The sequence below is a fragment of the Cynocephalus volans genome, chromosome 7, assembly GCF_027409185.1.
Source record: "Cynocephalus volans isolate mCynVol1 chromosome 7, mCynVol1.pri, whole genome shotgun sequence".
In the NCBI taxonomy this organism is placed as follows: Eukaryota; Metazoa; Chordata; class Mammalia; order Dermoptera; family Cynocephalidae; genus Cynocephalus; species Cynocephalus volans.
In genome coordinates, this window is record NC_084466.1 from 149,354,450 (window position 1) to 149,380,240 (window position 25,791).

Sequence of the window (25,791 nt, forward strand, 5' to 3'; positions counted from 1 at the left end):
CAAAAGTATTATTTGTAACATAGCATTTTACCATAACATTTTTACGAAGATGATCTAAAATATAATTCAAATATGGTCATTTTATATTCACTTTCTCATGTGTGAGGATCTCAGAATTATTTTAGAGATAAAATTTTCATTGGTGACTAGGTTCCTTGTTAACCCTTTAATGATTGTTTAGCTTAGCTGAATCATTTTGTTAATAGCTTTGAGACTTGGAAACAGGCAGCTAAGTGGTGTGAGAGGATTACTTTCTTTGGTATCTTCTCATTGGTCTTTTTTTTTGCTTCCTTCCTGTTCCTTTTACTCTGTCCCCAGGTACCTAAGTGCTGAATGGTCCATTCCTCTCTCCTTGCTCCCCTCAGCCTGTTACATCATTTTGTGTTTGAGAATTTCCCACCTGCTTTGTCCCTAATCTGAGCTCCAGTCTCCTTGGTGCTGATGGTTCCACCTCCCTGGTGACGTAATGCTTGAATTAGTCACATGAATGTGAGCCATAGTTCTGAACTCTCCCAGCTGTCATTAAATATGTCATTTTATATGGCCGGCCAGCATGCCTCATATACTATTCCACTATATTCCTTTTTCTAGTCATAAACTCATTTGTTCTTAAACTCCAGTTGTTTTCCTCAGTGATTTCTGTAGCAGTGATTTCTGTAGCAGTGATATGTTTGGTTTTTAGCCTTGGAAAGAGGTGAGGATTGTTAAGGTAAAAATGACCGTATGGGCCACCTATGAAGGTTTTTCTCTGTTTATTTCTTTCTTTATATTACTTTTGGACCTTTCTCTTATTGAACATTTTGAAATAATTCCAATCAAATTATTATCAGGGCTAATTGTGTTTAAGAAAGGAGATTCTTGATAAACATGGTAAATTCTCATGATGGCCAGTAACAGCCATCAAGAGCAGAAATGAAGGTTATTTAATTGACTTAGTTATCCAGTATTTTTACAGCCCACAGGCTCAGGTCCCTTTGTGTAGGGGCCAATCACCTTCAACCTTGAAGCATTCTTAAACTATTTTTCAAAGCAATAATTTGTCTTCATGATAATAAATGTGTCACAAATAAAAATCCCTATTATCTTTAATATGTTGAGGCTTAATAGTTAGGAAAATATGTAATATATTAAAGTTTTCAATAAAAGTATAAGAAAACATCTTAGTACTTTAGGGAGATAGCTATAGTAATCTGGAAAATGTATCTTTAGATAGAAAACCATTTTGCCCAATGGTACTTTACACATTAGACTTTTCTAGTGTTCTAAGACTTTTCTATTTTTTTTATAGATACAAAAGAGTTTATATTTTTATAGAGTATAATAGGATATTTTATTTTATGACATATCTTTATTAGGGATTTAAATTTAGTCCTAAGCTTCACAGGCTAAGCCGAATGTGCTTCTAATTGCACCATTTGGTACTTTTGAAATAGAGCCTATTCAAAATGTCTTTTGTCCTAGATACTGTCCTTATGAGTCATTATCAATTTTCTATAAATCCAGACCTAGGAAACTTTAGTAAACTACAGAGCAACCAGTCAAGAAACATTGATTAGTTACTATGTTTGGAAGATGAACGAATTAGAAATTAGTCCTTTAGTCACTGAAGCATTAGAAGCCCAATATGATGTACTTTCAGCTACTGGGAACTTGACGTAGAAAAATCTAGCACTGGTATGGTGGTAATATTACTTGTTATTCCATTTGTTTGATGTTTGGTGCTCCTTGAAATATATTCAGGGATATGTGGTGCTCTATTTCCATTAGGCAAAAAAAGCATTTCTCTAAAGAAGCTTAAACAAATAGAAATGGCTTTAAATATAAAACAAAAATATTGTTACACATACTGTGAATCATATATTTAGTAGAAATTTAAATTAATGCATAACTTTACATAAAGTCTACTTTATAGACTCATGCTTATATTCATTTAAAAGTACTAAATGGCCAATTAATAGCTTACACAACAGGTATCAGTGAGGTAGGTTTTATGCACACTTAGTCCTGAATTTAAATTCTTACCAAAGATTTGTAGAAAAATGTAGAATCCTTTTAATTGGAACATGATTTGTTTTGGGATAAGCTAGGAAGATATTATCCCAATTATTAGAGTCTCTTAGAATGTGTAGTGTGTTAATATAATAGTATACAATATTTCTGTCTTAGTCCATTCAGGCTGTTATAACAGGATACCGTAGACTGGGTGGCTTATAAACAATAGAAATTTATTTTTCTCTATTCTAGAAGCTGGGAAGTCCAAGATCAGAGCACTGGCAGATTTGGTGTCTGGTGAAGGCCTGCTTCCTGGTTCATGGATGGCCTCTTCTCACTGAGTCCTCACAAGATAGAAGGGGTGAGGGAGCTCTTCTGGGTCTCTTTTATAAGGGCGCTAATCCCATTCATGAGGGTAGAGCCCTTATAACCTAATCACCTACCAAAGGCCTCACCTTCTAATACCATCACATTGGGGCTTGGATTTCAACATACCAATTTGGGGGGAGACATAAATATTTAGCATGTAGTATTCTGCCCCTGAACCTCCAAAATTCATGTCTTTCTTACATGCAATATAAATCCCAAAAGCCTTAACTTAAGTCAAGTCTTAACCAACAGCCCCAAAAGTTTTAACTCATTCCAGCTTCAACTCTGAAGTTTAAATATCATCTAAATTAGATACGCATGAGATTCAAGCTATGCTTCATCCAGAGGCAAATTGCTCTCCAGATGCAAACGTGAAACTAAATAAGTTATGTACTTCCAAAATACAGGCACCATCATAGCCTATCTAATCTAATCACTTTCAGCTGGTGTGTGTCTTTATTGGTTGTTTCTTGTAGGCAACATATTGATGGTTCTTTTTTTATAATCCGTTCAGCCACTCTGTCTTTTAAATGGAGTATTTAATCCATTTGCATTTAGGGTTATTATTGATATACAGGGACTCCTTACTGCCATTTTGCTTTTTTTTTTTCCTTCTGGTTTTGTAGATCCGTTTTTCCTTTTTTTTTTTGACATTTTGTTGTTCCAAGTTACATCTTTTAATATTGTCTGTCTCTTACATGGTTGTATATGTTATTGCCTTGTTAGATTTGTCCTTTAGACTTTATACTAAAGATATAAGTGATTTATTTATCACCCTTACAGCATTGGAGTATTGTGAGGTTGTCTGTGCATTCACTTTACTAATGAGTTATGTACCTTCATGTATTTTTTTGCTCCTCTTTTTTTTTGGTCCTCTTTTGTGACTGCGCTCAGCCAGTGAGCGAACCGGCCATCCCTATATAGGATCCGAACCTGCGGCGGGAGCGCTGCTGCGCTCCTAGCGCTGCACTCTCCCGAGTGAGCCACGGGGTCGGCCCTTTTTTTGCTACTCTTTAGCATCATTTTCTTTCAGATTGAAGAGCTCCCTTTAGAATTTCTTGTAAGGCAGGTTTAGTGTTGATGTATTCCCTTAGTTTTTGTTTGTCGGGGAGAGATTTTATTTCTCCTCCATATTTGAAGGTTAGTTTTGCTGGATGTAGAATTCTTGGCTGACAGTCTTTTTCCTTCAGCACTTTGAATATATCATCCTGTTTTCTTCTGGCCTGTAAGGCTCATACTGAGAAATCCACTGAGGGATGTATTGGGGTTCCATTGAGTGTTATTTGTTTCTTTTGCTGCTTTCAGTATTCTGTCTTTGGTTTTCAGTAATTTGATAATGATGTGTCTTGGGGTGTTCCTCTTTGGATTGAATTTGTTGGTGACTTCTGAGATCCCTGTATCTGGATTCTGTGATCTTGCTCCATACTTGGGACATTTTCAGTCGTCATTTCCTTCAATATGCTTCCTAAGTCTCTCCCTTTTCCTCATCATTTGGGTTGCCAATTATGTGGAGGTTATTTCACTTGAGGAAGTCCATATTTTCTGTATTTCTGTGTCATTTTTTTTCTTTTTACTCCTCTGACTGGATAATTTCATGTGTTTTATTTTTGAGCTCACTGATTCTTTTCTCTGTTTAAGCCTGCTGTTAAAGCTTTCTATCAAGTTTTTCAGTTCAGATAATGTATTCTTTATTTCTAGAATTTCCTTTTTTTTTTTTTTTAATTCTATTCCTTGGTCAAGTTTCTCATCCTTCCAAATTTTTTTCCAGATATCATTTAATGTTCTATCTGTATTTTCTTGTGACTCCCTGAACATCCTTAAGATAGTTATTCTGAATTCTCTGTCACACATTTTATAGATCTGCTGTTTCTCTGCATCCATTGCTGGTGCTTTGTCTACTTCCTTTGATGGTGACATATTTATCTTTCTTTATCTTTGTGTTTTTATGTTGATAACTGGTCATTTATGGAAACTGCTACCTCTTTTAGGGTTTTGGTGTTCTTTGGTGGTGTTATACCTTTTCTGGTTTATATCAGAGCTTTGTCTCTGGTCTGGGTTTTGTATTTAATTAATCAATTAATTAATTATATTAAAAATTCTTTTTTTTAAAAAGATGACTGGTAAGGGGATCATAATACTTGACTTGGTGTTGTCAGCACCACGCTCTCCCTAATGAGCTAACCGGCCATCCCTATATAGGGATCCGAACCTGTGGCCTTGGTGTTATCAACACCATGCTCTCCTGAGTGAGCCATGGGCCGGGCCCCCCACCCCCCTTTTAAAAATTTCCTCTTGTTCTGTGCTGGATTAATAGCTACCACCACCACTTAGACTCTGCATTGGAAGTAATGTGCTGTCTTGTGGTTAGTTCCCTAGTTGGGAGAACTTCCTTTGGGGACCAGGACTTGAGCTCTGTCCTTGAGCTAAATTGCTGCTTTGCTGTCAGTTCTCTGGGGAAGACTTTAATCGTTAATCCTTCTGGGTCTGGACTGTGTGGATATTTCAGCCCAGGACTGAGTCTTTCCTGCAGATTGAGTGCCCTGCAGTTCTATCGCCCTGACCACTTTCCCGAGTCCAGCTACCTATGCTGGTCCAGTGTTCCCCTGGTGGGCCAGCCTTTCTGCACACTCCAACTGCTTCCCATGGGGCAGGCCATGTACGCTTCCTTCATGATAACTCAGCAGCCTCTGAGTGGCTCCTCTTTCCAGTTGGTTGTGGCTGCTTGCTCCTGTATGGGCCCAGGGGAATCCTGCCGATGGTGTTTATGGTCTGTGGGCTGGTTTGGTTTTCCGAAACGCTCCTCTCCCCTGCAGGCTCCTGGCAGGATTACACAGAGGATGCCACTGTGGCTCTTTTGGCTTCAATCCACATGCAGCTACTACTCCCTGCCTCCGTATCAGTCTGGCTCAGAGGTGGCCAGGGCTCAGAACGACTGGTGCTGTCCCTACACCCTCTCACTGTGGTTTTTTATGCCTTCATTAACTCCACGGGTTATTTTTCCCTCAGCTCCAGCAGTCCCAGGTTGGCAGTCTTTGCTTTTTAATAGTTGAATGTTGGTCACCTGTAGTGGGGATCAACACCGGGAGTTGTCTATTCTGCCATCTGGATGACCTCACTCTCCTCACATCTCTCACTTTAGCTAGAAATGATTAAGCTTAATGAGGAAGGTTTGGTGAAAGCTGAGAAAGGCCAAAAGCAAGGCCTCTTGTTCCAAACAGCCAAGTTGTGAATACAAAGGAAAAGTCCTTGAAGGAAATTAAGTGTTTTAAAATTAAAAGTGAACACAGGAATGATAAGAAAGCAAAAACATCTTTATTGCTGATATGGAGAAAGTGTTAATGGTCTAGATAGAAGATCAAACCAGCCACAACATTCTCTTAAGCCAAAGCATAATCCAGAGCAGGGCCCCGGGTCTCTTCAATTCTGTGAAGGGATAGAGAAGGGAAGAAGCTGCAGAAGAAAAGTTTGAAGCTAGCAGAGGTTGGTTCATGAGGTTTAAGGAAAGAAGCCATCATCATAACATAAAAGTGCAGGTGAAAGGAGCACATGCTGCTGTAGAGGATGCAGCACGTGATTCAGAAGATCTGACTGAGATAACAGATGAAGGTGGCAACAATAAACAACAGATTTTCAATGCAGAAAATAGGAAAGAAGATGCCATCTATGCCTTTTATAGCTAGAAAAAAGTCAATACCTGTATTCAAAGCTTCAAAGGACAGGCTGATTCTCTTGATAGGGGCTAGTGACCGTAAGTTGAAGCCAGTGCTTATTTACTATTCCCCCAAGGCCCTTGAGATTTATGCTAAATCTACTCTGCTTGTGCATTATAAACGGAGCAGTAAAGCCAGGATGATAGCACATCTGTTTATCACATTTTTACTAAATATTTTAAGCCCACTGTTGAGAACTGCTACTCAGAAAAAAAGATTTCTTTCAAAATATTAGTGCTCCTTGACAGTGTGTCTGGTCACCTAGGAGCTCTGATGGAGATTTACAAGGAGATTAATGCTGTTTTCATGTGTACTAACACAACATCCATTCTGCAGCTTGTGGATCAAGAGTAATTTTGACTTTCAGGTCTTACTGTTTAAGAAATATGTTTTATAAGGCAATAGCTGCCAGAGATAGTGATTCCTCTGATGAATCTGGGCAAAGTAAATTGAAAATCTTCTGAAGAGGAGCCACCATTCTAAATGCTGTTAAGAACTTTTATGATTCATGGGAGGAGATCAAAGTATCAACATCAACAGGAGTTTGGAAGAATATGATCCCAACCCTCATGGATGACTTTGAGGGTTCAAGTCTTCAGTGGAGGAAGTAACTACAAATGTGGTGGAACTAACAAGAGAACTAGAATTAGAAGTGGAGCCTGAAGATGTGACCAAATTACTGCAATCACAGATGAGGAGTTGCTTCTTATGGATGAGCAAAGAGAGTACTTTTTTGAAATGGAATCTAGTCTTGGTAAAGATGCTATGGACATTGTTGAAATGACAACAAAGGATTTAGAATATTACATAAACTTAGTTGACAAAGCAGTGGTAGGATTTGATAGGATTGACTCCAATTTTGAAAGAAGTTCTACTGTGGGTAAAATGTTATCAAACGGCATCGCATACTACAGAGAAATCTTTCATGAAAGGAAGAGTCAATGGATGCAGCAGATTTCATTGTTGTCTTATTTTAAAACATTGCCACAACTACCCTAACCTTCAGCAGCCACCCAACACCCTGGTCAGTAGCCATCAACATCAATCAAGTCAAGACACTCCACCAGCAAAAAGATTACAACTTGCTGAGGGCTCAGGTGATCGTTAGCATTTTTTAGCAATAAAGTATTTTTAAATTAAGATTTATACATTGTTTGCAGGCTACAGTATAGTATAAACATAACTTTATACGTACTGGGAAATCAAAAAAATTGTGACTTGCTTTATTGTGGTGGTCTAGAACCAAACATGCAATATTTCTGAGGTATGCCTACAGACATGTAGAAAGAGATTTATTATGAGGGTTTGGCTCACATCATTATGGAAGCTGACAAGCCCCACAATCTCCTACCTGCAAGCTGGAAAACAAGGAAAGCTGATGGTTTAGTTCCAAAGGCCTAAGAACTTGGGGATCCAATGGTGTAAGTCTGGTCCTAATCCAAAGGCCCAAGGACCAGGAGCATTGATTTCCTAGGGCAGGAGAACATCCATGATGTCTCAGCTCAAACAGAGAGCAAATTAACTGTTCCTCTGCCTTTTTGTTTTATTCTGGCCCTCAGTGAATTGTATGATGCCCACACACATTGGTGAGGGCGATCTTTATTCAGTATACCAATTGAAATGCTAGTCTCTTCAGGAAACACCCTTACACACACACCCAGAAATAATGTTTTAGCAGTTCTCTTGGCATCCCTTATCCCAGTCAAGTTGACACATCAAATTAACCATCACAGGGTCATTTAAAGATTCTTCACACATTTTAAAAAATGAGATAAAAAAACTAGTTATAGGCTCTGTTTCGGACAAAGACTAGCAGTATTGATGAGATAATGGCCAAGAATATTCCAAAACCAACTATAAATACAAGACACAGATTCAAGAGGTACTTTGAACCCCAATGGGAAAAAATAAAGAAAACCACACTTAGGTACCTTATAATAAAACTGATGAAAACTAAAGACAAAGAGCATATCCTAAAAACAGCCAAAGAAAAAATACACATTAAATTAAAGGGCATGTGGTAAGCCTTGATAGTAAGAATGGAAGCCAGGAGACAATTGAGTAACATCTTCAAAGTGTCTGTCTAGAATTTTATACCTTCAAAAATTAAGGAAAACAAAGTCATTTTGAGACAAAAACTGAATTTGTCACCAGCAGTCTCTGCATTAAAAAAAATACTCAAGAGAGTTCTTTAGATAAAAGGAAAATGATTCCAGATGGAAGCATGGAGATGTAGGAAGGAATGAAGATCAGTGGAAAGGAGAAATAAGTTGATAAATTTAAATGAATTTGGCTTCATATGGTATTTAAATTTAATGTAGAGTTAAAATACTTACCAGTCATAGTAACAATAGCAAGTTAAAAGGGTTTGGTATTCTGACCTTTTACTGTCCAGGAGCTGGTAAAATTTCAAATTTACATTAGGCTTTTATAAGTTAGGGTTTACGTTATTATCCCCTACAATTTAAGCAACAACAGAATAATAAAAATTGTTAGAAGCTTAATAAAGGGGAAAAATGGAATAGTGTTTAAAAAAATCCAAAAGAAGGCAAGAAAAGGTACATATGGAACAAGTGGGGCAAATAGTAAGATAGATGGTAGACTGATTCCTAAATATATCAGTAATTACATTCCATATGAATACTTAATACTCCAATTAAAAACCATAGATTTTCATGCTACTTTCATGTATGTATACGGAAAAGTTAAAAGGATAGAAAAAAGATAAAATGTGTAAACATTAACTTAGTGAAAAGTGATGTATGTAACTATTGCTAATATGAAAATTACTTTAAGTCAAGAAGCATAGAGAGAAAAATGTTTCAAAAATAATAAAAGGTTCAAGTCACCAGAAAGATGTAACAACCTAGAATTTGTATCCACCTAAGCATAACCTCAAAATATGAGTAATTGGCTTACCTTTTTAGTTTATACTGTTAATTTGAAATGACAGAGAAACACGTTAAGTGTTCTTATTGGCAATTTGACAGAGAAGAAAGGGTTAGCAGACTATAATCCCCTTTCTTAATTCTCTTTTTCTTTCTTTACCAACATGTCTCCATCCTTGGACATATCTGATGCAAATATAGAGACTCTTCTGTGGCTCCTTGAGGCATAATCTGCAGAAACTCTTCAAGAATTTAAATATTTGTATTTCAATATTATCTTACAAAATACTTTAGAGTATATAGTATCCACCTCTGTCTTTTGGTTAGTATTTATTGGCATAGTGATACAATGATAAATTCTTCTGTACCGGCTCCTGGATTCATAACCACACCACTGTGTGAGTGTTAAGGCAGCTGGGTGCTCTCCCATTTTGCCATTTCCCAGCCTCTCCTCTGTGGATGCTCCCGGAGAAGTGGATGAAGGAGAGGTAACTCTTTGTCCTCAAGGATATAGTCTGTAGTATTACCTGCTAAAGCAGGTGAACACATGAGAATCATCAATAAACACCTTTCTTTCATTTTTACCTTTGTTTATAACATGAATGTTTACAGAGGAGATAAATTGGAAAGTTGTTGGGCCTTAAAAAACTAATGCCACCTTAAGTGACATTACAAGTGGCGCCATTATGGGTTAACGTGGCATCCTAAGACGGCGCCTGGAGGAAGTAGGGTGGGAGTGTCTGTGGGAACCTTGCCTTAGCCCTCATTGGCCAAATATGCGCTTCCGCGCTGGTGAACACGGCGTGATTGCAATAGCTAGGCACTGAGACAGGACGCATGCTCTCCTAACCTTTAAGCTGATTGGAGGATGTAAAAAACCTCCCTTCCCCATTTGCCCATTTGCCTTTAGAAGCAAGTGCTTGTGTGATAATAAACGGAACTGCACGACAGAACCCCCGCTGCGTCTGAATGTCCTTTAATGGGCTGGTTGGGGCTGGCGGCTGTGCTCACCTCTCTTCGCGGCTCTCTTCCCCGTCTCCTTCCAACGGGGACCGAACGGAAAGAGGAATCCGGGCAATTCGCTCACCCACCAGACTGATAGCGAGGCTAAGGGCTGTTCGGGTTGGCCGGTGGCGGACCCGACAGAAAGTGTCCAAAAAAGCCATGAAGATAGAACCTGCAAACTAAGTTATGGTTGTATTATACAAACATAAGTCATTTTTAGCTCTCGAGTAAAATTGAAAGGACTAATGCCAAGGATGGGAACCAGTTACTCTTCATCTCTGCTGTTCTCCTTATGTGAAGGGAACTAACAAAGTAGAGTTTGGATTAGATTTAAAGAAATTCCATAGCGTGAATGATAGTAGTCAAAGGGAACTTTAGTTTTATTTGTAATGTTTAAACTTCTAAAAAATGTATTCATATATTTCCTATATAAATAATGTTAATAAAAATAAAAATCATTGCTGGATATGCCATTGTTAGGTCACCTTTTTTGTGGGGGGGCAGCTGGCTGGTACACATTGTTGGACCAAATGCATATCTTTTCTATATGTTAGTAGGATGGATAGCCATACCTAGAAATATATAGATGCAGTACTCTTTAGAGGTGCTGTCGTGAGAAGGGAGATGGAATGGTTAATTTTACATGTCAGCTTGACAGGGAAGGGATGACTAGATAGCTGGTAGAACGTTATTTTTGGGTCTGTGTGTGAGGGTGTTTCTAGAAGAGATGAGCATTCAAGTTAGTAGCCTGTGTAAAGAAGATCCATCCTCATCAGTGTGGGTGAGCATCATCTAACCCATTGAGGGCCAGAATAGAACAAAAAGGTGGAAGAAAAGTGAATTCATTCTCTGTTTGAGATGGATATCCATCTTCTCCTGCCCTTGGAGCTCCCTATCTCAGGCCTTCAGACTTGGGCTGGGACTTATACCATTGGCTCCCCTGGACTTTGCCTGAATTACACCAGTGGCTTTCCTGGTTCTCTTGCTTGCAGATGGAAGGTCATGGGACTTCTTGGCTTCCATAATCATGTGAGCAATTTCTATAATAAATCTCTTCTATATCCTCTTGTTTCTGTTTCTCTGGAGAACCCTGACTAATACAGAAGAAAACGGTTTTTTTTTTTTTTTTTTTTGGTGACCGGTAAGGGGATCGCAACCCTTGGCTTGGTGTCGCCCGCACAGCGCTCAGCCAGTGAGCGCACCGGACATTCCTATATAGGATCCCAACCTGCTTCGGGAGCGCCGCTGCACTCCCAAGCGTGGCCGGCCCAGAAAACGTTTTTTTAATGAAGTTGAATGAAAATCTGTCCTATAATTGTTCATCTCCTTTTAACTGAGTCACTTATTGCATAGAGCAAGCAATTGAATCTTTTCCAGGACTATTGTTTTAGCTTGCCCTACTGGTCATGCTTTTCAAGATAATCACTTCCTAATCAGTTTTCTTATCTTGCTGGGGAAGTCAGGTTTCCTTGTCTTTCTTTTCCTGGAGGAACCAGGGTTACAAAATTGACTCCCCCCTCCCGCCCATTGTAATATGCTTAAAAAGTTGAAAAAAATATATTTATGCCATCAGACCTTGCTAGATTAAATTATCTTTTGGTTCTTTGTTATACTATATATCCTGTTCTCAACCTGGCAGCCTCGATTGAACCAAGTTTCTTTTCCTGGTGGATAATATAAAATTTTCTATCTGGCCCTTTATTTTTATTTTTTGTTTTTGGTGGCTGGCCAGTTTGATGGCTGGTCAGTATGGGGATCCAAACCTATGACCTCAGTGTTTGGGTAATATAAATTAATACAAAAGCCTGCTTTGATGTTTTTAAAAATCTTATTATAAAATTATGACGGATACTGGGATTGCTAACCAGTAGTGATGCTATACTTTTCATTTGTCTTGTTTTAAAACTCAAAATATAAAAAATATATTTGGGGTCATTTAACCCTGTAAAACTGAACATGCACGTTCCTGCTGGACTTCTTAGGCTTTTGTGTGGTGATGGTCGTGTGTTTTGTTTCACTTAAGGCAAAATAATTATAGGAAGAGAGATTCCTATTATTTCTCATGAGGTCTTTTGTTTTCTAAAGTGAAAGTTTTGCCTGGAAATAGCTCAGTGTTCAATTCATGATTTTCCTTTTCTTTCTGTTGTGATAATTTTGATTATTTCTTTGGACACTACTACAGACAGCTACATCTTTTCACTAGTTTGATACATTTCAAGAATTAATAGGCTGTTCTAAATCTGTTTTGGGCAAAAAAAAATACACTTTTTAGTGTGTTATTCTCTTTATTAGGTAGGATTCAAACAAGTTCTCTTCTTCAGAAGCTTTTTTTAAAAATTGAGATGTAATTCACATGTCATAAAATTAACCCTTTTAAAGTGTACAATTCAGTGGGTTTTGGCACTATATTCACAAGTTTTTGCAACTATCACCACTATCTAATTCCAGAACATTTTCAACATCACAAAATGAAACTTCTTTTTAATTGGCAGTCATTCCCCGTTAGGAATAGTAGCTTACTTCTAGCTTCTAGCAACCGTATATCTATCTTCTGTCTCTGTGTATTCCCCTTTTCCCAATATTTCATATAAATGGAATCATACAATTTATGGTCCTTTGTGATCAGCTACATTCACTTAGCATAATGTTCTTAAGGGTTATCCATGTCATAGCATGTATCAGTACTCCATTCCTTTTTGTAGATGAATATTAACCCATTGTATGGATATGCTACATTTTGTTTGTTCTTTTATTTGTTGATAGACATTTGGTTTATTTCCATAAAAGGAGATTTTTTTAAATTTAATTTTTTGCATAGGTGGCACATGCATGTGGTTTAATAAAGTAAATAGTAGTAAAATAGTAATAAAGTAAAAGTAGTAAATAGAAGTCTCCCACACTCTCCTGTCCCTAACTGCCCAATTTCCTCTGCTTCATTCAACCTATCACCATTATTATTAGTTTCTTGTGGATCCTTTCAGAGTTTCTTGATGCATGTACAAACAAATACAGTTATTATGCATAAATTCCCCATTTTCTGCATAAAATCTATCACATTTTTCTGCACCTTGCATTTTTCTCCTAAAAATATATCTTGGAGATCTGTCATAGTACATAGAAAAGGTTTTCACTCATTTTTAAATTCGCTTTTTTAATCTGCATAATATTTCCTTGTATGGAAGTGCCATAATTTGTTTAGCTTTTTTTTTAAATTAGAATTTTAGGCTACTTCCAGTTTTACTCTGTAATAAACAATGCTGTTGGGAATAACCTCGTACTGTGAAACTTCCCTAATTTATAAGTATATGTGTAGGATAAATGACCAGAATTAGAATTATTTTGTGAAAAGATAGGAGCATTGTGATTTTGGTTGGTTGTCTCCTTCATTTCTACCAATTTACATTCCCACCAATAATGTCTGTTTACTCACAGTATATATCATAACATTTTTGTATTTTTTTCTGTGCAATGGATAAACCGTGGTGTCTCAGCATAGTTTTAATGTACTTTTTCACTTGTTTTAAGTGAAACTGAGCATCTTTTCATATCTTTACAAAGGAAACATTTATGTTTCCTTTCCTCTGAGCTGTGTGTTCACATTTTTTTGTTCAATTTTCTGTTGGCTTGCTGGGGTTTTGTTTTTTTAATATTTAGAAATTCTTTGTAAGATAGGGATATTAGTCCCTTGGCTGCAAATATTTTTTCCTAGTTTGCCTTTGACTTCTGACCTATGTATCATCGTACCATTTCCCAAAGAAAAGAGACGTTAAGGTTAGATTATTTAGATTATATCTAGTGGATATCTCTTTCCTTATCAGTTTTACTCTTAGTTTAGTTTTCTTCTCTTTGATCAATGTGTGAGACTAAAAACAATAAGGAAGGAACTATAGATTAAAACATTTATGAGGCATATCAACCCAATACAATTTGTAGATCTCACTGAAAAGTCAGCTATAAAAAGTCATTTTTCATCTACGGTTGTCCATGTAACCATAGTCCCAACTGCTAAATTATTTCGAAGCGGATGCCAGATACTATATTTATTCACAAATACTTTAGTTTATATCTCTAAATATAAGGTATCTTCCTTAGCATAACTACACTCCCATTATATCTTTAAAAACTTATTTGATATCAGAAATTCACTTGTGTATCAAATGCTGCTAAAAATCTATGTATGTATATTTCTAACCTTGTCAAATAATTCTGTAGAATACATTTCTAAGAAAGGAACAGATTAGATATCAATTTGCATTTTCATATATGCTTAGGCAAGTTGACATTCAAAAACTCAGAGCACTTACTACCCCCCACAGTAGATGAGTGGATGACTCACTTCAGCTGCCAGTGCCTCACACTGCCCCTAACACTGAGTATTATGGTTCTGTTTACCTTTACCGAAAAGTTTCTCTTTGACAATCTAGTAGAGAAGTGATCTTTCTATTTTAATTTGTATTCGTTTGATTATTACCAAACTTAATTACATTTTTTATGTTTATTGTCTGTACTCCTTCTATAAGGTACAGATTTGTATCTTTTTTACTATTGGGACATTATCATTTTCTTATTGATTGTTAATTGGCAGCTGGAAATTATATAATATATAAGGGGATAGTATAATTATATAATATATCAGGGGATCCGAACTCATAATCTTGGTGTTTGAACACTGCGCTCTAACCAACTGAGGTAACTGGCCAGCCCAGTATAGCTCTTTGTATGTTATAAATACTAACTTTTAGCATGCCATATGTGTTGCAAATAATCTCCTGTCATTTGCTTTTCATTTTGTTTACAGTGTCATTTACCATCCAGATATGTTTTATTTTTGTGTAATCTAATCTGTCCATTTTGTGACTTCTAGATTATGTGTCATGCTTCCAAACATCCTTCTCCAAGATTATAAAAAAAGTCTCCTATATTTTTTACTAATATTTTGTTTTGTTCTGTTTATATTTTTAGCAGTTAGCCCATCTATAATCAGTTTTTGTATATGACGTGCAGTAACTTTTTTCCATATAGAGAACCCATTATTTCAACTCCATTTATCATTTCACCATCCTTTCCCTCCTCTTTATCATTATTTATTAGATGCCCATATATACATAAGTCTGTGTCTAGCTTCTCTCTTCTACTCTAGTGATTCACTTATCCATTCCTTTACCAGTATCACATTGTTTTACTTACCATAGTTTTAAAGTACATTTTGCTATCTGAGAAGGCAAGTACTTTCTCAGTTTCTTTTTGAAATTTTTACTGGGTATTTTCACACATTTATTCTTTCAAGTAAAATTTAAAATAGATTAAAATAATTTCCCTAATAATCCCACTACAGTTTTGAGTGAAATCACATTAGATTTCTTGATTAATTTGAGAGAGATACAAACAGCTTTAAAATACCGAGCCTACCCATCCAGGCATATCTTCTATTTATCTAACTTCTCTATGCTCTAAATGAAGGTTTTATTGTGTTTTTCATATAGGTAGTAGACATTTCTAATGGAGCTATTTCTGGAAACTTTATCATTCTTGTTGCTAATGGGACTTTTTTTCTATTATAAATGGAAGTGGCTTATATTAATGCTTTTTGAGTGTTTATATTTATATCTGCCCACATCAGTGGACTGTCATTATTATCAACATCTCAGGGTCTTTTTTTTGATTTTTTTAAGTGTATAACACGACTTTATTTCTTCACATTATGTATACCTATTCTTTTACCTTCTGTATATTGCCTCAAGTGTCCATGTTTTTTCCATGAGGCTAAGGTTTAGCAAATGGAAAGTATCCAGCACATAGTAAGGACCCAATGTTAGTTTCCTCCTTACTGTTTTTCGTTCTCACACATAGATCAAACAGAAAAATCTAAACTAAGAATGAAATTTATAAGGACATAGATATTTACTAGTTATTATCTAAGTAATCTACCTTAGTTTCTCTTTGGAAAATGTTATGATAGGTGGTTGGAATTTTCTCTCAACTTTCCTTTAAATTTCCTTGGAAAAGAAAATACTGATACATTTTATAATGCTGGAATCAAAAATCTTTTTTGTCATTTATTTCTTGAAGAAACTAGATTATCAAATAGGATTCTAACTCAGGTCTTTAACTCAAAGCCTGTGGGTTGTTTTGTTTTGTTTTCCAGATTTGCATTTTTGTTTTTAATGGAAAGAAAGGTACAGATTCATTTTAAAAAAAAGAAAAAGTTGAATGTTATAGAAGACTAAGTCATACGGTGATAACTATTGGACCTGGGTGGGGGGTGAATTTGGGTTTATTGCTCCCTCTACTTTCGTGTATGTTTGAAAATGTCTGTAAATAGGAATTAAAAAAAAAAAATCCTATCTGACCGGTCTAGTGCTATCGCTTCGGGCAGCTTATTTGAATATTTTTAGTTTTTTAGCTGTTGGGTAGAAGTGACATCTGTTAGCAGGGTGTTCTGATGTTAAGAAATATACGTAAATTGCCTTGTAATACTTCAAAGTAGTTGTTCAATAAACATTAGCTGATAGGAATCATAACATGAGTTATAGAAATTATTATTTAGTCCTAATAGCTACCATCTGAAGTAGGCAGCTTTACCCCATTTTTCAGGTGAGAAAACAGAACAGGAGCAGTTGAGTGTTACCCTGTGAAACACATCACAAATAAGTGATTGGAGCTAAAATTTGAGTCTGAATTCTGACCTCAGAGTTCAGCATACTTGTAGCCTCCCTGAAAAGGGAAGGCTACTGTTTACAAAAAATTTTTTCTGTTGTTTGAGATCATTTACATTATATTTTCTCAGGTTTAATCTTTGTCATAACTGCAAGGCATATTGAATGTCAGTCTGTAACTTCTTTTATTTTATTTTATTTATTTATTTACATGTTTGGAGGCTGGCTAGTACAGGGATCAAACCCTGGACCTTGATGTCATCAGCACCACACTCTAACCAGCTGAGCTAACTGGCCAGCCCGTTACTTTTTTTTTTTTTTTTTTTTAAGAAAAGCACCTTTATTTTTCACATTTTTGTGTATGAGTAGCTAACTAAACTCTAAAAAAAAGCATTTTATTTAAAAATGTATTTGAGTTTGTAAGCTGAGTTTAAATATTGGCAATACCAATGTTTTTGTTGGGAAAAGGATGCCTTTTGGTTTTCCAAGTGAGTTTGTGTATGATATAAAACTTCTGTCTTTGAAAGTTAAAATTTTTATATTTTTGGTACTTATACCGTTAAATTATTGGAAAGGTATTTATATATGGTAATGCACATTGTGTTGTCATTACAAATTTATAAAAATCTGTTAAAAGCTATAATTTATTAAAATCACAACACAATGTCTGTATGACATGAATCCATACTAAATCAGGGCATGAAGACCTAAACCAGAAAGAGGGCTTCCTAATGTTGGCTTGTGTGATCAGCTGCAAACACTCTGAATTGTTCAGTGTAAAATAGAAATTATTCCTGTGAGGTTAAGAGACTTGTTGTAAGGATTTCATTGTATTTAACAACATTTGTTGACATTCAATAGTTTATTATGTGTTATGTGCTTTATTTATTATGTGTTAGGTGCTTGTTGTTTTCTACCCAAGCTTGATGAATTTCCCAGTGCATTTCTTAACTAATAATGAAATGGCCTATAAAAGCCTTGAAACATTGGAGTATATTTCCACCTTACTTTATAAAGAATTATAAAATGTTTACAAACTTTTGCATGTATGAAATGCTTAAAGCACATCTCCAAAGCACTCTCCCTAAAATGATGGTTGATTAATATTTGGGAGAAAAATTGGCAAAATTAAAATACTGTATATCTCTTTTTAAAATATTTTTTTTCAGAAGGGAAATATACGTCTGTCATGTTGTTATTCTGTAATAAGAAATTTCTGAAACACTTGCAATAATTTTGATTTTTGGGGTGTAATTGGAGAGTTTTTTTGTTTTTTGTTTTTAGTGTATAATCTTGTAAACTGAAAAATTGCTTTCTTATGCTGTCTTTTGTAGACTATTTCTTATTTAATTGAAAATCTGTTGTGAAGTAGAAATTTGGATTGGAAAGAAAACTATTGGGCCTATGAGTATTTGCTTCTTTCTTGTATTTGTTAAAGGTTTCTTTCGTTTGTTTTACCATTTTCCCCTCATTCTCCTTAGTGTTTGCTTTTCTGCTCAGTCCTAGTGTACACATAAAGTAGTTCCATAATCAAACCCTTCTGAAAAGTAAACTTACTAGCCAGAGTACAATATTGTGTGCAGTCCTTTTTGTCTCTATCATTACGAAATACTGTTTTCCAACCAGAGTATGGTATTGTATATAGTTTTTTTTTTTTTTTTTTTTTCTTTATTCTTACAAAGTACTGTTTTAAAATTGTTAGTTTTTCTTCTCTATCTCCTACAGTATGGTTATATTTTCAATTTGTAGTAGAGTTGCCTTTAGCATTTTGTCGTGAGTTCCCCTCACATTCTGGCTGATTTGAACTACTTATTTATTGTGGGGGATATGTGAAACATTACCATTGTTCTACAGGTCAGAACTATACTCAGAGACCAGCCAGTTTCCAGGAGAACTGACATTTCCTCTCATGCCTTCTATCCTGTTTTCATTACCCCTTTCTTTCCACCCCATTTATACCTACCACCTGTAGATAAACCAACTCTGATTTATCTCTCTCTTTTTTTTTTTTGGTACAAATGAGCAGATGTACACATACACCGCCCCCTCCCCCCCACAATTGACCCTTGAACAACATGGGGGTGAGGGGCACCTGTGTGTAACTTTTGACTCTCCAAAAACATAACTACTAACAGCCTGCTGTTGCCTGGGCGCCCTACTGATCACATAAACAGATTATTAACAAATATTTTGCATGTTATGTGTATTATATGCTGTATTCTTACAATAAAGTAAACTGGAGAAAAGAAAATGTTAAGAAAATCTTTAAGGAAGAGAAAATACATTTACAGTACTCACATTTTTTTCCATAAATAAGTGAACCCATGCAGTTCAATCCATGTTGTTCAAGGATCCAACTGTATATTCAGACGGTCTCCAACTTACGATAGTTCAACTTAGGATTTTTCAACTTTATGATAGTGTGAGAGTGATACATGTTCAGTAGAAGCCATGCTTGAATTCTGAATTTTGATCTTTTCTTAGACTAACAACATGCAAGATGGTATTCTTTTATAATGCTGGGCCAAATCATCTAACACGAAGCTTATTTTATAGTAAAGTGTTGAATACCTCATGTAATTTATTGAATATGTACTGAAAGTGTTCTGAGCACATTTAAGGTAGGCTAGGCTAAGCAGTCATGTGTGGTAGGTTGGGTGTATTAAATGCATTTTCAACTTATAGTATTTTCAACGTATGATGAGTTTATTAGAATGTAACCCCATTGAAAGTCAAGGAGCATCTGTGTGTGTGTGTATATATTTATCTTCTCATTTTCTTTCTTACATGAAGGGTAGCACACTCTAGATATTCTTTTGTGCTTTGACTTAGTAATGTATTATTATAATATAGCTTTATTATACATATTACTAATATATCCAATTTATGTACTTAATGTATCTAAGAACCTTTCCCTATCAGTTCATAGAACACTTCTAATTCACTTTACAGCTGTGTAGCACTTCACTGCATGGATGTGCCATAATTAATTTAACCACTCTCCTGTGTGTGGGCATTTATGTTGTTTCCAATATTTTGCAATTATAAACTGCAATGAATAGGCTTGAGTGTATATAATTTTGTTGCTGAGGTGTATCTTCAGGTTCTATTTCTGGGTTAAAAGGTAAGTACATATGTTGTATTGCTTGGTATTGCTAAATTTCCCTCCGGATAAGTTGTGTCTGTTGGTTCTCCCACCAGTGCTGTTGTATGATACTACCTGTTACCCCACAGTCTTGCCAGCAAATGTGTTGTCATACTTTTTAACTGTCCCAAATCTGATGGGTGAAAATGGGATCACAACATTGTTCTAATTTACATTTCTCTAATTATGAGTGAGATTGAACATCTTTTCACGTTTAAGGGTTATTTTTATGTCTTCATGTGTTTTACTTTAAAAGGTTATAGCTGATGCACACTTTTTTTTTTTTTTTTTTCTGGTTATCATTGTTAGCTTACGCACTTTCAACTCACCAGGACATTAGCACTCTGTAAATGCTAGGCATTTACAAAATGACTTCTCTCTTCCAGATCTTCCATGGTGGCTTATTCTAATTCGGCAGAAAGCATTGGTGGGCAAACTCCCAGGAGACCATGAAGTCTGTAAAATTACCAAAATTACTGTGCTATCACTTTCTGAAATGGAACCTCAGGATCTTGAGCTAGAGGTAAGGTGAAATCAAAGGAAATTATATGTAAACCCAATATAAGTATAATAGCAAATATGAGGATTTTGTTCAATAGACCAGAAACATACATTTTTAGAACTGGATAATATCTTTAAAAAAAATTTTATTTATTTATTATTATTATTTTTACATTCTAAGATATTGTTGCAGAACAGTTGAGGGGTGGGGGAGAGGGGAAATAGGGGGTTAGAATGGGAGGAGGAGGAAGGAGGTGGGGTGTGGTCGAGGCCCTTGGAACCTCCCCTCATTCCAACAGGGGAGGCCAGGGGGCTTCTGGTACTGGTTCGGTAGTTGCCGTGCTGGGTGCAGACATCAGGGGGGCATGGCTGAGGTCCTTGGACAATATCTTTAAAATAATTTAATCCTGTGGTTTTCAAACTTTATTTTAGTAGTTGAACCCTTGCTTCAAAATCTGTGAAATCCAGAATATAAGACACAAAAGCAGAGCTGCTTTGATTAAGGTGGTGTTGAGGAAGATCTTTGGGTCCCTGCCCACTTGGCCTCTCCTGGGAGGCTGTCTTCTGCTTCTAGGGAGTCCTAGCGCTCTGTAAAGTATAGTTTGAAAACTCTTGATTTGGGGGAAATGGGAGTCAAGAAGGAGAGGATTTAATTTTTACTAAATCCTCTTTTATCTACATTTCTTGAAAGTTTTCTAAGCATACATTACTCTTGTAATTAAAAAAAGTTTTTTAAAAGAAAGAAACCTGCTGATCTAGTGCAATCTTTTTGTTTTCCAGGGAAGAAACCAAGCCCCAGAGTAGAGTAACTCAAGGCCAAAATAATGAGATTGTCTAGGGTCTAGTTGTTCATCACTAGGTGCTGCCTCCTGTTAGAAGTAACCCATAAAAGCATTTATATGATGTCTGCTGTTGGCGTGGGGATTTGACAGCTGGGGATTATCATCACTCTGCCATAGCCTATTTTGTTCACTATGTGATGTGCCAGGCAGGCCCTGCACATTACCTAGATTGTCATCTTTAGTTCCTAGGACCACCCTATATGGTGAATGCTGTTAGAGATAAAGGAAGGAGGCTTGGCAAGGGTTAAGTCATGTAGCTGGCACATGATTGGGTCCAGACCTAGACTCAGGCGGTCTGGTCCTGTATCTGCCGCATTGCTCCCTATTACCTGAACAGAATGTAACAGATAACAAAACACACACTGCCTCACAACTCAATACATATTTTTCCATGCTGAATTTTTGGGGAGGAAGTTTGGGGACAGGATTAAAACTGCTTAAAGAATAAAAGTGTGGCTATTTTTATTTTTCAGATTTCACTGGAAGTTTGACAATCTAATTTTAAGAAACCAACATTAAAATGAATTTAAGAGGACCTTTATATTAACTTTTTGTTACCAGAATAAAAAAAAGATTAGCGTACTCTTATTCTCCTTTTATTGGTACTAGTGCTAGAACACTATTCACTATTACTGATAAAGACACAGTTATCTTAGGTGGCAATTAGGCCTATTAAAAGCAGATGTTTGTAGTTTTTATTTGCTTTTTATTTTAGTGAAGAGCAGCCAGACTAGCAAAAATTGTATTAATTTTCTAAGCCATTAAATTTGTCATCAGTATCTTTTGGATGCCTTTGCTGACAGATTGAGAGATCAGCATGGCTGGCTGTCAACGACCTTTCCCTTGAGGTGAGCACCCCTTGGGCTGGCACTCAGGTTTGAGCATTACATCTGGGGTCTCTGGAAGTTAGATTTAGAGCAGAGGACCAGCTCACCCAGCACCTTGTCTACCCACCAGTCAGCAGTTTGAATATTTGGCACTCCCAGCCTTGGGGAAATTTAAATGTCTTGCCTCATCCAGAGAAGGTTGGGATTCTTGTTGGACTTTTCAGGGACGTTTTCTGATGTCCTTTATGGCCACCAATCTGTAACATTTTTGAGACTAGTAACTGACTATTGCATAGGTTGGAAAACAAAACAAAACAACTTTAGAGAATAATATTTACATGGAACTTTTAAACAGAAAAATGTGAATATTATGAAAGCTTTAAGGATTTTTTTATTCTTTAGGTTTTTCCTTTTCTTTCTCGATAGTCTAAGGCAAAGATATTATCTTCAAATAAAAATGAAAATGAGATATCCCCCATAAGCCATAGTTGAGTATTTTTACAGCTGTTAGGCTGTATAACCTACAGCACTTATCAGGGGCGCCAAAGATTATGGCCCACGTTAAGAGTTGAATATATGTTAAGACCCTTGCTAATTAGGGGTAAAAGTAACTATCGAGAAAGTACTTCCATATCCTTAGACAATAGTTTGAGTGAATACTTTTCTGTTAAGAGGTTATAACTTTAGAAATTTGCACTTGCTCTCCTACCCTCTCCTTTTAATCCAGTTTTATGGTAAAGGAGCTTTTCAACAGTGAATAATAGGAAGGGCAGATAGTTATGTTGAAAATCACAGATTTCTTGCTTATCTTCTAACATGTTAATTTAAATCTTTGGTGTTCTTAATTTCCATTTAACTCCATTTAAAAGGAGCTCTTAGGAGCTTAATCATTTTGTAAGGTATGTTTTTCTGATTATACAATAAATTGTAAAGGAGAAGAAAAAAAATCCTACTACTTAGAAATAATCATTATGAATATTCTAGTAAGTTTTAATGGTTATATCCATTTGCTCCAGGCTTTTCAGAAGACCAATATTCTCAAATTTTTCAGAATAGTTTTTAAGTCTTGCTTTTTTGCATATTTTTTTCCTAACTGAACTATTATTTTTTATGAACATACATACCTTATGCACATAAGACTCTGTCAAACAAAACTAGTTCTTATGTTGTCTTAGCATGTCTTTCTAATTTGGTTGCCTGGGTATCACTTTGAATAATCCACTGCTTTTATTTTTTCCAGTAGCAGTCTCCAGCTCTTTAGTATAGTCACTGTTCTCAGATTTGGTAAAGCCTGGTTTGTCTTCTGTAATTGGAGCAAAAGCAATTTTATTTCAGAGTTTTGTATTAATAGAATTTCTACTTTTTGGCCTCAATTGCATTTTTACCTCAAATATGTGCCTCATTTGTTTGTGAAATTTTTTATAATTCACATATCATATAGTTCACCCATTTAAAGTATATAATAATTGGCTTTTAGTATATTCAGAGTCATGTGACCTTCACCACAATCAATTTTAGAACATTTTATACATAAATATATAAAAAGGTCACATGACTTCACCCTCTAAAATACACTAAATATATAATCTGTGAATATACTAAAAAGGTCACATGACTTCACCCTCTGAAAAAAACCCTGTGCTCATTGACAGTCACTCCGTATTTCTGTTCAATTCCCAGCTCCTCCAGTCCTAGGCAACTACTAATCTTTCTGTCTCTATATATGTCTGTTCTGGACATCTCATATAAATGGAATCATACAATATGTGGCCTTTCGTGACTGACTCCTTTTACTTAGCATAATGTTTTCAAGGCTTCTGACTTTGTAGCATATAACAGTACTTTTTTCCTTTTTATGCCAAATTCCATTGTATGGTTATACCACATTTTATTTATCCATCCATTAGTTGATGGACATCTGAGTTGTTTCCATTCTTTTAGCTATTATGAATAATGCTGCTGTGATCAATTTTGCAAACAAGTTTCTGGTGGAAGTTTGCTTTCATCTCTCTTGGATGTATACTTAGAAGTGGGATTGCTGAGTCATATAATAACTCTGTCTAACCTTTTGAGGAACTGTCAGACTATTTTTCAAAACAGCGTGCCATTTAAAAGAAATGATCTGTACAAGGTGATGAAGAACCTGTGGGGTTCAAATAAATGAAAGCATAGATGTTCTTTCCTTTGAAAAAATACCCTTTGAAGTATAATAGGCTTATGTTCCGTGTCTGAATATCTTACTTGCTGTATCTCATTGCCTTAATGGATAACCACATCATTTCCTGTATTTTGTTTCCCATTAGACATCTGTTTAAAATTGTAGCTCCAGATGGGTATAGATACCACTTTTAACGTAATATCATTTATTTTCCTTTTCTTAAACATCAGCATCAGCCTTTAATCTTGGTTGTGAAACTAAGTTTCAAGAGTAATAGAAAAACTAGGGGAAGACTGTAGAGCTTGTGGTGGTGGGTTTTTTTTTTTTGTTTGTTTGTTTTTTGAGATTGTGTATATCAGAGTTGTGATAAGGGCCTCACCATGTACTACACAGAACTGGCTGGGCCTCTGGAAAAGGGAAGGTGATCCTACTGTCAATGCTATATGTTGTATCCCAAGGGCTCTGTCTAAACAAAGCTTCTTAGGACTGGAAAGGATCCCAAGAAATAATTTTCTCTTTCTCTGTTTTTTGGTAGGACTGAATTTAGCCTTTTCAGAAAGATAGTGCTCTATACTTTCTTTTGTAAAGGTAACTATATAGAAGATGCTTAAATATTCATTGGAACTGTTTATGTTTATAGTAGTAGTTTTACATTTCTATTTAGAAAAATTAGTTTTGAGAAATGGAGAAAGACTTCTGGTTAAGATGATTCAGTGAATTTGTGCCTTGTTGTACAGATTCACAATCCTTATTTGAACCCTTTGGGGCAATATTTAAGAATTCAAGTTTTATGGTGTTTTCAAAAAGTTTTTCCATGTATTCTCTACACCCCCAGTGAGTCGGGAGTATCACCTCACAATACAACACATTATTAATATTAAAGAATTATATGAAAATTCCTAGCGAGGGAGGAGAGTGATGGCTATCAGTATCATCTTCATATCAGTTCAGGGCATGTCTGGTCATTAAGTGAGTTTTTAACACGTTAAAAAAATTAACGTTTAGGCTTCAGAGCTTTTTGGACTTCATAGCTGTGGGTAAGAAGGGATGATAGGCTTATATCAACTCTGTTCCAAGCCCAGGTTGAGAGTAAATGAAAGAAATAAAAATAGAAAAAGATGACACTGCCAGGCTTAGAGAGAAGAAGCATCTTCACGGACCATGAATGGAGCAGTAGATCGAAATAAAGCCATAGGTTTTCTGGGTCTGGATCCAGAAGTGGGCAGTAGCAGGTAGAGATTTGGCCTCAGCATGGTGAAGGGGACTAAAAGAGCTTTATGGGAGATGAGAGCCTAGAGCTCGATCATGCTCAGTACCTGAAGCCTGGTGCTTAGGTGAAACGCTTCAGCTCACAAAAGAAGGTGTTAGGTTGTCTGCAGAATGGGATGACCCTGCATTAAGAATCTCTTGTCTGCTATGCCAGTAGCACCTCCATTTAGAAACACTGGTCTGGGCAAAAGACAAGGATTTGAATCAACAGAATAGCGGTGGGCATAAAGGGGTTGATTATTTTTTTTAGGAAGGAGAGTAATGGATGGCGACTCCAGGGTTTCTCGCTTAAGTGATCCAGTGGGTGGTGTAGTTGCTATCTGAGGTAGGGCATACCAGGGAAGGATTAAGATTTGGGAAACAGATGTTGATCAGTTTGGGAGATGCTAAGTTTGAGGCGCTGGTGTGTCTTAATGACGGGGAGATGTC

General features: G+C 36.1%; 1 protein-coding gene across 7 annotated transcripts in view; it reads left to right on the top strand.

Annotated features, from left to right (window-relative positions):
• Nucleotides 1-25,791, top strand: part of INPP5F (inositol polyphosphate-5-phosphatase F) — a 98,224-nt gene that overhangs the window by 38,267 nt on the left and 34,166 nt on the right. For 6 of the 7 annotated variants that reach the window (XM_063102051.1, XM_063102052.1, XM_063102053.1 and 3 more), the window contains exon 3: nucleotides 20,152-20,288. In XM_063102051.1, the coding sequence (XP_062958121.1) occupies nucleotides 20,152-20,288 (137 nt within the window). Of the gene's footprint in view, nucleotides 1-20,151; nucleotides 20,289-21,925; nucleotides 21,957-25,791 lie in introns of those variants that run through there. The other variant, XM_063102054.1, reaches the window with a different exon arrangement.